General features: G+C 44.4%; 1 protein-coding gene across 1 annotated transcript in view; it reads left to right on the top strand.

Annotated features, from left to right (window-relative positions):
- The window catches only part of LOC311308101 (sodium/potassium/calcium exchanger 1-like), a gene marked incomplete at both ends in the record, with an annotated part of 380,753 nt that overhangs the window by 362,729 nt on the left and 4,725 nt on the right, over positions 1–13,299 (top strand). The window contains 1 exon segment of the mRNA XM_084437037.1: positions 11,623–11,731. Coding sequence (XP_084293163.1) covers positions 11,623–11,731 — 109 coding nt within the window.

The raw sequence follows: 13,299 nt of genomic DNA, 5'->3' as shown, positions 1-13,299 counted from the left end.
CCCCTCATCCTCTCCGGAGATGCACGCTACGACAGCCCAGGTCACAATGCCACCTTTGGCACCTATTCTATGCTTGACACAGAGTCCAAGATGATGGTGGCTCAGGAGACTGTGAGAGTGACTGAGGTCAAGAACAGTTACTGGGTCGAGGTAGTGGGAATGGAGATATGCCTTGCCAATCTTGCAGACCATGGTGTGTCGATCTCGATGCTGGCCACAGACTGCCACCCGTCTGTGCAAAAAATATTAAGAGAGGAACACGAACAAATCAAGCACGAATATGATCTGTGGCACATTGTGAAGAATGTGAAAAAGAGGCTGTTGAAATGCAACAACGCTGATCTGGGTGAGTGGATCCAGATGATCACCAACCATCTCTGGTACTCATTCTCTACCTGTGGAGGAGATGAAACCAAACTTAAGGAGAGGTGGACCTCTGTGCTGCACCACATAAAAAATGTGCATGAGTGAGACCCTCACCAATGATCACCTTAAACGATCTCCCTGTAAGGTAAGAGGAGAACCATCTAAGTGCAGTTTCATCTATACCGACCCATTTCTGTAGTCTATCCAGCATGATGGAGTGGTCAACAGTGTCAAAAGCAGCTGATAAGTCTAACAATACAATAATAGAATGGTGACCAGAATCTGCATTCATGAGTGACTCTCAGCAGAGCAGTTTCAGTACTATGTACTGTAGCTTGCGGAAACTGGACTGAAAAGGGTCAATAATGTTATTTTCTTCCATTATTTCCAGTAGTTGAAAAGCAACAGCCTTTTCAATGATCTTTGAGATGGAGGGTAGTTTAGACATTGGTCTGTAATGTCTGAGGGCTCGTCTCCATCCCGGGGCAGCAGACTGCACGGAGGGGGCTTCAAAGAGATTAGTGCCATGCTGTTCAAACAATTCATGATAAAAACCAGTGATCACATTCATCCCCAACACACCAGGGGTAACAGTTTTCTGGTTCTTCATATGAGGATCAGCTAAATCATTAACAACAAGAACACCCCGGCGTGGCATACTTTTCCCCATAATAGTAATGTCCAATTCAAAGTAACCCAGATAAGGGATGTCTAAACCATTGGCTGCCTTGAGCCCCAACCACCCACAGTCTTGTAAAAAAACCCTTGAGCACATTTGCAAAATGATTATTAAAGCAACTCTCAGTTATGGTCGTGACCATAGACTCTGTATCTAATAAACACGTCACTTTCACTCCTCCCATGGTAACTTCTACTACTGGACAGTTACCCACAAGTTTAGACAGGTTACTCGAGTCCGAGCCTAACAACCCGTGGCTCTGCATGCTGGAAGACTCTAGTTTTCCGAAGGCCTAGATGTCTGCGATTGGACCCCTTCCTCTTCTCGGACTACCTGTGTCTGCCTAGGAGGGACTGGATTGGGGAAGTAACGTGCTATGTGACCTACCTGGTCACACCTAAAACACACAGGTTTACTGCCTGGGGTTCTCTTGGGTCTAGAAAGTGAGTTACTGCTGGGATATCCTTTTAAGGGCCCTAGCGCTTTAGTCACCAACTCTAGCTGCGCTTGCATTAGAGCTTTTAGTTCTGCATACTCAGACTGGCTCAACGCGAGCTGCACCCTCTAGATGATTATACACTATATGAGCCTTGTCTTTTTCACTTATCGGTTTATTAACAACAAAATGGTTCATTTCATCAATCCATTCTTCTACTGTGAGAGATTCTGGCTTGTCCAACTTCCCTGAGAATTTAGGTACCTTGGACATAAACCACCTCCCTTCTCTCAGCTCCAGCCGAAGAGGACACAACCTCAGTATTGGAAGTCCCAGGTGTAGGTTGCAGTCTCTGTAGTTGTTCCAGTTCACGAATGCGTTCCTCCATTGCTTCGCGTGTGGGCTCTGCCATTGTCTTTGCCTGTAGAATAGGCTTGAGCAGAAGACAAGACACTTGGATACACTCACCTGTGACGTATAGATTTCAGGTGTCAAGTATGAGTCACTCATATTTCCAAGCAACCCCTCTCCCAATACACCACTGGCATCGTTAATTTATCCAGGTGTAATCTCAAACATCAATCATTTACCTAGTATAATGCATTGGACTGTTCCAAGATAAAATGTAGGCTACACTTACAATACACTAATCATAAAACAACATTATGAATAATTCGAAATTTCTTTAAAATATTCTATTTAATTCCATAAATATCAATCCTATCTTTTCTCACCAGGGAGGACCAAATGTAAGTCTGGAGATTTACTGAATTTAATTGCAATGCATTGGCCCTGCACATTATGAACAACACAATCAACAAAGACAGACATCTCACAGTAAAGGCATAATTATACAAACGATATACATTATTAATTTACACATATTTACACATAATCAAGGATACTTGGGTACTGTAACTCATACAGGAGGTAAGATTAAGAGTAAGGGGACCACCAGGAGATGTGGATGTAGGCTAGGCTACATAGTACTTGATATAGGCTATGCTTATGCCCAGCCAATCATAATTATGACAGTATACACTACAGTAATCAGCTGCATAATATTATGACAGTACACTGTTTTTCGAGTGTGCCCATAGCTAGCAACGAGCCAGGGTGCGCGTGCCGACGTTATTGACACAGAACTCTGTACTGCACAAAACAGAAATAATTTAACCTGTACTAGTCAGATACATGCCAGGGAAGCCAGGTATAGGGCTAAAAATGAAATTCAGTGTACATATCCTTTAAGGAGCTCATCTGCCATACTGAACTTGTGAGTTCAAATCCCACAAAACTTGGGTTCAAAACTTGTGGTGTGGATAGTTTTTTGTCACTGGATGTTATACAAGCTATGTAAAAATGCAGTTACCTGTTGGTTCTATGTCAGTTATTGAATTTATGTTCAGTAATTGAACATATGAAATACTCCTGTTTTGAAATTATACCTACAATATGTCTCAGTAATTACCCATTATATATATATTTAATTTTTATTTTTGTGTTGAGAAACAATTAAGTGTGCGGGCACATTTTGGCAACTGGTGGGGGCAGGTGGGTAGCCCAGAGAGGGGTCCACTGCCCCTGATCCAATATGACGCGAGGGGGCGGAGTCTCGCCACCACACCACGGACCCCACAACTAAGCCCTCGGGTGGGCTAGAGTCTTCACTGGTGTGGGCAGGTGGGTGGCCCGGAGAGAGATACACTGTCCATGACCAGCTCTGATCCGAGGGGGCGGGGGGGTCTCGCCATCACGCCACTATCCACGCCAAGGATCCCACAACTCACAACTCAGCCCCTGAGTGGGCTAGAGACCCACGGTCTTCGCCAGTGGGTGCAAGGAGATTGCCCAGAGGTCACTGTACTGCGCTCAATCAGCTCTGACCCAAGCAGGCGGAGTCTCAGTACCACGCCACTATCCATGCCGTGAACTCCACAACTCAGCCCCTGAGCGGGCTAGAGACACACGGTTTTCACCAGTGGGTGTATGGAGATTTCCCGGAAGTAACTGCACTACATCCGAACTGCTCTGATGCAAGGGGGCGAAGTCTCGCCACCACGCCAGACCCCACGGCCAATTGGCCTAGGATATAGACAATTAACTACTGGTGGAATGGTGGTGGAGCATCCATCGGGGACCCGCTGTAGGTCCACTAGCCTTGTGTTATTTGGGTTTATCCCTTACCTTTGTCCAGAAACAGAAGTTGAACTAATTGCAGCAAAATTGCTAACGTTACAGGAATCATCAGTGTAACTGCTTTAGCCACTGACCGCTACCATTAATGTTATGTAAGCTGCTGCTAGTTGTTGTGAGCTCATGAGCTAACTGGCTATCTCGCTCTTATTGTGAAGGATTAGCATTGGAAGCATTGGAACTGATGTGTCCAGGCGACAAGACCTATCTTAATTTATCAGACATTATTTCATGTCATTTCAATTCACAGCTATTTCAGTGGCATGACTAGCTTCCATCCTACCAGTCCTGAACAGAAACAAGCCAGCCACGCATATAAGCCAGGCTGGACCTGGCCTGGTTATAGTGGGCTTTCTTGTCACAAATGAAACACTGATTGCAGATGTCAAATTCGGTGCCTCTGCTCAGTCTTGGTTTTTTGATTAGGGACTGATCCTTGTCTGGGTCTTGCACAGTCACGGTGGAAGTAGCCTAGTGCAATAGGCCAGGTTGGTTGTGCTGGAGTAATTTGCTCTGCATGACTTGTGGTATGACACTTTCACTTTGAAGGAAAGTAGGTCACTTGAGTGAGGAGAGAGTCTCTTGTGAACCTTGTAATTTCTGCAATTAGTATTGTACAATGGTATGCTAGCTAGCTAAAGGAATAGTAAGCTGGCTAAGCTAGCTAAAATAATAATAATTATTATTTCAACACAAAACATTTCAATTTCAATACTCAATTTAAGAATATATAAAAATGAATGAATCATATTTAGACATTTGTGTTACCTGTCTGTCTGTCATTAGACTGGTAGCTTATTCTTTCTTTTTTTTAATTTTATTTCTGCCACATAACATTATGACAATCCTCTGGATGTGGCAGTTTAAAAATGGCAGTTAAAATTTAAAAAAAACAAGGGAAAAAACAAGGAGGCACACTCCTGGATGGAATGTAATGCCTGAATGGAATGTGGTGCTATATTGACTTCAGAGGGTGACATGGATTGCTTATCCCAAATTAACACTAAACAATGAATATACCTTTTTCAGGAAAGGCTAGCTTATGGTAGGCTAAATGAAAAGGATATTGACTTCCAAAACCTTTTGATTTTGTTCAAATAAAAAAGTTTTCTGTTATTTCACCATGAAAAATAATTTACTGTACTGTATATGCTTTCCGCCTATTCATCACTGTGTTTAGAGGTCAACAGTACATAATTAAAACAAATTATCAACATAAATTCAGGTAATCCATGTGCACAAGGTACCTGACTACTCTCACACAAAACTTTAAGTGGATCAGAGCTTCCTTTGGAAAACTAGACTGCGCAATGTAACCCTTGCACCCCCCAGAAAGAAATGTTTTGGCTCTGTGGGGTGCATCACTTCATCAGTTGATTTCACTAATATCCCACAAAAATAAAGTTCTACAACAATGCATTTCTCGAATGGGAAACCCTGAAGATAAAAAAAACAAACATTGTTGTGTTTTGTTCTAACTTGGAGGGGTACAGTACCTCAAAATCTGAGGGCCCCTCCTGCTAGACTAACAATTTCCGCCTACACTAAAGTCATGTTTGCAGGACTATATTCTAGTATTTCTTTGGGGAAATTACATTTTAACTCTTTGGTGTTGTTGGACAGTTACTTGGGTCAAACCACAGCAACGTTGATGCAAATTTGAGTGAGCATTATGAAATTATGGGCATCTCATTAATGGGACACATAGGGGATATGAAAAGCATGGTTGTGCTTTGTTCTAACTCGGGTAGGGGTACCTCAAAATCTGAGGGCCCCTCCTGCTAGACTTGTGATTGCCTAAGTCATAGTTCAAGATTCAAGATTTGTTTATTCATTTGAACATAACTTGCCCTTTAGACTGGAATCGAAACCTTTATTTATTAAGGAAAGCCCTTGATGTAAGGTTATGACTTTCCCCATATGTTCATTTAGCTTAGCTATTAGCCTTTATGCACAGTTTGTCCTTACAGGCTTCTGTAGCCCAGTCGTTTTACTTTGGTGTATTTTACAAATCTGTTGCAGTTTCTGTCACCCTCTAGTAGTTGGAAAATGCGTAGTGCAGCTTCAAGCTAGATCAGCCAAGCCTGTTCATAAATTCTAGCAGTTAATATGTTATTCTTCATTTTGTTTGTCTCTCTTCATCTGACCAGTTTTTTCTACTTTCCATATCTTGTAATCAGTCCCACCTGTATCCACTGATTGACTGAATCAGTCAATCCTTTGAATCCATGCTCAGTCAATCAATTATCAGTCATTATTAGTCAATCAAGTCCTACAACTCTGGAATATGTAGGGGTGGGTCGTATGCCCACCTCTCTTGTTCTCTGTAAAGCGCATTGTGTTGCCTCTGGGTATGAAATGTGAAATGTGTATACAAATAAAGTTTTGATTGATTGATTCCCCATGATAGTATGGTACTTGAGTGAGTCAAAAAAAGTAGTTGCAATCAGTTCACACCAAACACCTGGGGACACAAGCAGACTCACTTAAAGGTACATACATCCTTTGTTTGACTAGTCAATGAGCATGGATGAAGAGAGGTGTACTTGCTCAACTAACAGGCTTAATTGCTTAAAGCATCACCCCTTTGTCACAAAACTTAATATACTTCCTCTTGGTGCTCAAAATGTCCTTCCTGCACACTCTCTCATAGGTTCATTTAGCTTAACAATTAGCCTTTATGTACAGTACACTTAGGGGCTTCCGTAGCCCAGTTGTACTTCTCATTTGTCTTCCTCCTCCTTCATCCTCAAAATGCCCAGCCCCAACTCACTGCTCCGCAGCAGCTCTAATTATATCGTATAACAACTTATATCTTCAAAAGGTGAGCACATCTCTTTCTTATTGGGTCACTGTTAGGTAATAACAATAATAGAAACACTCATGAAATAGTTTTCACATTCTTAGTGTTCCTTTATTTCTGTCAGGAGAGTGAATCACCAGCAGCACAACCCCCACCGGACCCCAGAGAAAACAACCTGAAACAAAACAACCCACCCCCACCGGCACCTCCAGAGAAGTCTCAATCAAAGGTATTAAACACACATTTTAATCTCTTTAACATCTTTATTTGTGCTCACATTTGACAATAAATTATTGAACACAAACAGTAGATGCACAAGCTTTGGGAATCGCAACAACATACGCTTTCTGTCTCTGGAAGCTCTGTCTCCTCCATATATGCTGACTGCCATTTATTGCAAACATTTAACAAAATTTGATCGAATGTACATCCTACTTCTAAAATGGTGACTTCTCTACTATTGTCATTGACAACAGCTGTATTAGCTGTAACATTTGAAAAGGCATCATATTCACTACTGCACAGGGTGAACATGATAGTTGAGACACAAGTGTTTGTAGATTTTTGATTATGTCCTTAACTAATAAATGAAAAATTCTATAATGCCTTACAATGTACATCCTGTTATACAGTTGCAGCCATTCAGAATATATGACAAAGATCTGATGACTGAATTATTATTATGGTGCAGACAATGAGGGAGAGAAAACAGGATTACAAGAGAGAAAGGCTGAGTCTCGCTGGAAGGACTTGTAATCTGTCTTTCAGTGTAAATGTCCTCATCAACTGCAAAAGTCTTGAATATTGAGTGAGAGACAGTATGATCTAGGAAGGCAAGTTAGCTTTTCTAGTTTTAAACCAGTCCAGTGTTTTGCTGTCTCTGTTGTTGTAACTTTACAAGGTACCTTCGTTCATTACCTGGTGATAAATGATGTTCAGTTCAGTTCAGATCTAAGGTCTAGTCAGTCTCTTACTAAGGTCATAGTCAGTTATCCTCAAAAACTCTTCCAGTGTCTAAGTCAGGTTCAACCCAGTCCAGGGATACTCATTGCTCATGTCATCTACATTAATGTTGTCAGTTACAATGGCTGTGTGTGCAGTTAGATGTTCATAAAAAGTTGGTTTAGGTTTAGATGTTATAAAACTGCCAAACCACATTGGCGTGCTGTGCCTCAGAGCAGTCTGCTTAAGGCATGCGCATATTCTTTGTTCTTGCCACCAAGAGAAGGATATGTGCCTTTATCTTTTCCATAGTCCCGTCAGAGATTGCTCCTATAATATAATACAATGGGTCTAAATTTAGATCAATGTTATGACTTCAATTTTGGACAATCCCCCAAAATGTGTGTTATCTCCAACCTGTTTACAATATGTCCAACACAATTTTGTTACACTTCTATTATATTTTGATACAATTAAATTAAATAAAAAAAAGTTTTTATTTTATTTAAATTAAAATACCTAATTTTTGATCACACCTTTAATCTTTACACTCAAAGCAGGTATCCTAGGGGGCGCTGTTCTGTCGGGGAGCCCCGCCCCACAGGTTTCTGCTCCTAATGGTTCACCCTATCCTAGCTACGCCCGCTGAAAACAAAAAACAACGTGCGCACCTGTGGCCAATCCGAGTACAGGTGCTGCTATACAACAGCGCGGTACCCACCGATCACCTCCCTAAAACCTCGACAGCGACTGGAAAGGAGAACCGAATGAAGATGAGCAGGTTCTCTAGGAAGATGAGTAGGTTCTCTAGGTAGATGAACAGATTCCCTAGCCAGACGGCGGTGCCAGCCGCTGCCCCACCCCGGCCGACTGCCCCGCTCCCAAACGTATGCGGCTGCGCTCTGCTTCTTCGTAGGGGTTGGATGTATATCATCTCCTCCCCAGGCTCGGGGCCGAGGGGCTATCCTTTTACCACCCCGAGCCTGGGTGAGGGGGGTCACCCGGGCTATATATCCGGGCACACGCTGGAGACAGCAAGGGGAGAGGACTGCGCTGGAGACGGAGACAGCAGGAGGAGAGGACTGCGCAGAAGACAGCAGGAGGAGAAGACAGCGCTGGAGACAGCAAGAGGAGAAGACAGCGCTGGAGACGGAGCCAGCAGGGAGCGGCTGCTTCCGTGGCTTCTGAACACTCCGAAGCCGCTGAGGGAAACGCGACCTCCGAAGTAGTCGAAGCCAGTGGCTCCTTACCAGACGGCGCAAGATCCCTTCGCCCAGATTTCCCTAGAATCCTGGAGAGACCTGCGCGGTGCCTGGAGGTTTCTCTGCCTGGAGGTTTCTCTGCCTGGAGGTTCCTCTGCCTGGAGGCTCCTCTGCCTGGAGGCTCATCTGCCTGGAGGTTCCTCTGCCTGGAGGCTCCTCTGCCTGGAGGCTCATCTGCCTGGAGGCTCCTCTGCCTGGAGGTTCCTCTGCCTGGAGGTTCCTCTGCCTGGAGGCTCATCTGCTTGGAGGTTTCTCTGCCTGGAGGTTCCGCTGCCTGGAGGCTCCTCTGCCTGGAGGCTCATCTGCCTGGAGGTTCCTCTGCCTGGAGGCTCCTCTGCCTGGAGGCTCATCTGCCTGGGGGTTCCTCTGCCTGGAGGTTCCTCTGCCTGGAGGCTCATCTGCCTGGGGGTTCCTCTGCCTGGAGGCTCCTCTGCCTGGGGGTTCCTCTGCCTGGAGGTTCCTCTGCCTGGAGGCTCATCTGCCTGGGGGTTCCTCTCCCTGGAGGCTCCTCTGCCTGGGGGTTCCTCTGCCTGGAGGTTCCACTGCCTGGAGGCTCCTCTGCCTGGGGGTTCCTCTGCCTGGAGGCTCATCTGCCTGGGGGTTCCTCTGCCTGGAGGCTCATCTGCCTGGGGGTTCCTCTGCCTGGAGGTTCCTCTGCCTGAAGGCTCATCTGCCTGGGGGTTCCTCTGCTGCTGGAGGAGGTTGAAGACGGCGTTTTGTTTTGCTCAGCGGGTCTCTGCCATGCCCAGCCTGGAGGGTCTTCTCCATGTCCAGCCTGGAGGGTCTTCTCCATGCCCAGCCTGGAGGGTCTTCTCCACCATGCCCAGTCTGAGGGTCTTCTCCGCCATGCCCAGCCTGGAGGGTCTTCTCTGCCATGCCCTGCCTGGAGGGTCTTCTCCATGTCCAGCCTGGAGGGTCTTCTCCATGCCCAGCCTGGAGGTCTATGCGTGTGCTCCTCCATGCCTGTGCCCCGGGTCGTTGGGTGAGGAGATGCAAGGCAGGTGGGCGCCGCTCTGTTGGACCCGCCCTCGCCGCCATGCTGGGTACTAGAGGTGGACATTTTTTCGTTATTCCCATGGGTCACAATCTCACTAGTCATCATGTGATTGGGACGGGACAGGAAATAAAGTCAGCAAGAGTGGATGGGAGTGGGAATCATAATTAACAACGGGTCTTTTTTTTACATACAAAAAAGTGCATTTCTAATATAAATAAACACTTATTTGGAGCATAACCATATTTTTTGGTAAATTATCAACACTGTCAAAAGTTTGAGTTAACATTATCAGTTATCGTATAGGCCTATATAACCTATATCTTCAAAAGTTGAGCACCTCTTTCTTTTCGGGTCACTGTTAGGTAATAACAATAATAGAAACACTCATGAAATAGTTTTCACATTCTTAGTGTTCCTTTATTTCTGAGAGTGAATCACCAGCAGCACAACCCCCACCGGACCCCAGAGAAAACAGCCTGAACACACCAGGACTTCCAGAGAAGTCACACTTTAAGGTACTGTTTTAAAGACAGACAGACAGACAGACAGACAGACAGACAGACAGACAGACAGACAGACAGACAGACAGACAGACAGACACACACACACACACACACACACTATTTCAGACATGTTTAATTGGTATTTGTTGTGGCAGAGAGAGCACCAGATAACCAAAGTCGATACAGTCCAAAACAATATGTGAGTATAAGCCACTGGAGGGGCGAATTCACTAAAGGATTCCGCAGCTTTTCCTGACGCAAAACCTGTGCAAATAAGTCAAAAATAACCTTTGCTATTCACAAAGCCCTCGCAAAGGGTGAAATACGGTGTTAACTGCATTGCCTTCGTCATAGCGTTTCTCTGCGCCGGTGTTATTAGCTGATATTTAAATTACGTAATATGGGCGGATAATGTTCCCCTTTCTATGCAAATGAACATTATTGCAAAATCCGCCCAATTCACAAAGATCAGCGCCAATTGCTTCACGCAGTTAAAGTTAAATTAATTCCGTTTGGTGGTATTTAAACGCAAGGGGTGTGTCATGGCCAGCCTTTCCGCTGATCATGGCAGCAGTGATTGTTGCGAGGCGAAGGCATTGCAATGCCAGGCATGTTGTTCGTGAGAGAATATTTAGAAGAATGTCACTTTTTGATTTAACACTAGAACCACCGCGGCTCACTATATACCTTTTGGATGCCAGAGCGCGCAGCTCTTCAGCCATCTGGAGGATGAAGTCGCGTCTGGGGAGGCTCTGTAGACTATGCGTCTCTCCACCAGTCCCCAGCGAGACCAATCCCCCAATGAATAATACTTATTTACAATAGCCTACATAGCGCGAAACTGTGCATATAATAGGCTATACGCGAAACTGCGCATTCCCTATAGCCGTTCACGGCTGGCGGCCGATATAGGTATAAATTTAAAAAAACATACACAATATTTATTTTATTTGAATGGTCTTGAAAATATTTTGCTTTTGTATCATAGGTGACGGCAGGTATCATCTTCAGCCATGGATTATGACTCCCGTGCGTAATCCTTCCAGTTGGAGAGGCGGCGTACAACAGGGCTCACATCAGGACGCGCGGTGTGATTGAGCGCACATTTGGAATCCTGAAAAGACGTTTAGATGCCTAGATCGTACCGGTGGGGAAATGTTATACACTCCCCCAAAAGTATGCCAGATCATCATAGCGTAACATAAAATGACAAATTTTCCTTTGTTCGTCTTTTCAAATCATTCCACCTCCGTTTGCAGTCTTCCGCGTTTACACACACCAAATGGCACTGACTGATTAGGAAATTAAACCCCAAATATGATTTTTTGCTGCAGCCGTGATATTTTTTGAACCTCGTCCGTGAGGACTTCAAGTTCGCTGTCTGAAAATCTTATCTTTCTTTTTCTGTCTGAGTGTGTATGGTGCTCTCTTGCCCCAGATGAAGCCTGTTCTGCAGCGAGGGGGCAGTGTTGCCTCCCTCAACAACCCCAACCTGAGGAACACCATCTTCCAGCTGATGATCCATACCCTGGACCCGCTAGGTGAAGGTACTGTAGGATTTCACTCCCATCCACATGCTACTGTATGTTGATCCAAGATGAGGTCCTGTTTCCTGTTCTGTTACTGTGGCTTTGACCCAAACCTAAGGTCCTCCTTGGAGCCAGCATATGCTTTTGCACAGTGGCTCAGAAATGCTCAATTGATGCAGGACACCTATTATAGAGGATGCTGATGTTCCACTAACTACAAACAAGCATTAAATGACATTCCACTCTAATCCTAACCTTAATTTGTTGTGGCCTATCAAGAGAGTTGCAGTTTATTGTGTATTTGGCTATTAAAACGACGCTTGTCCGAACACCCTGTTCATTCATCCTTTGAGATGTATCAGCGCCCACCACTAGGAGTGCTAGCCAGTTATTTTTTTCCATTTCAATCCATTTTTGCTCTGTACACAAAAAAACTGCAAGTGTCTCAGTGTAGGCACAGTCCATTCTAGACAGGGGCCTTTTTAGCTTGACCAACATCATCATCCACATGAGCTGGTTAGAGCTCACATACAGTAGTAGTACTCAATATACTCGTTATTATGATTTGAAGTCTGGAACTAGTATGCTACTGTATGTATTTCAGTAAAAGTATAGTCTATATACTGAGGGACACTTCTACTTTTCACATCCAGAGTTTAGATAAAAGAAAGGATTCCTGGCTTGTTTACTCATTGTTTTACATGTTAGGGGTCTCATAGATACTAGTAGTGTATCATATTAATTCAAAAATAAATTCCATGTTTCCACACTTCCATATTCCACCAGAATATGCATTATGGGTGGGGGGACAACATGTTTACTATGCACTTATAGCTTGGTAGTAGTTTTAGCATCAGCAGATCATCTATTAGTGGCTTTAAAATAAGGTTTTACCTGAAACTTTGTCTCTTCCTTGGAAATCATAGCACACCCGATCACTCACAACCCAACCAATTTAAAATTGACCAAGAAACTACTGATGGACACCAACAGCTACTGTATTTCTTACTTGAGCTGGTCAGGGTTGGTTGGCTGGCTTTGTGTGAAGGAGTGTTCCTCCCCGGCCATGTGAGTCTGTCGACCTGTTGACCTCCTGTAGGAGAGTGACCTTCAGCCCGACCCCCTCAGGCAAACCTAGTCCTCTCCTAGTCTCCCAGCGTTTGGATGTGGCTGATCCTTAAGCAGCTTTTCAATACTGACTAATAAGAGCTGGATAAGATCCAGACCGCCCTCCAGCAGTCCAATCTCTTATCTCAATAGGGCTTCAGTGTTCTGTGCTGGGCTGGTCAAGTCACTGTCACCGTTTGGTGACCGGTGTCACCAATGGTCAAATCCTTTGTCCTGAAGAGCTTACGTAGCACTGATTCGACTTATATGTCCCCTGTGGGAGAATCCTTTGAACAGTCTCTTTTTTTTTTAGAAACCCCTTTGGTTCCCTGTCGAATATTTTATTGGTAAAATGATTCAAGCTAGAACCTTTGTTAGAAAAAATGTTGTTATACCTGGGATTAAAAGAGTTCATACAAGGTTTTTCAGAGGGACAACCAAATAGCCCTTAATGTTCTAGGCTGCACCTTGAAGAGCGA

This window comes from Borostomias antarcticus, assembly GCF_949987555.1.
Source record: "Borostomias antarcticus genome assembly, chromosome: 4".
Taxonomy (NCBI): domain Eukaryota; kingdom Metazoa; phylum Chordata; class Actinopteri; order Stomiiformes; family Stomiidae; genus Borostomias; species Borostomias antarcticus.
This window is presented reverse-complemented; position numbering and strand designations above follow the sequence as displayed.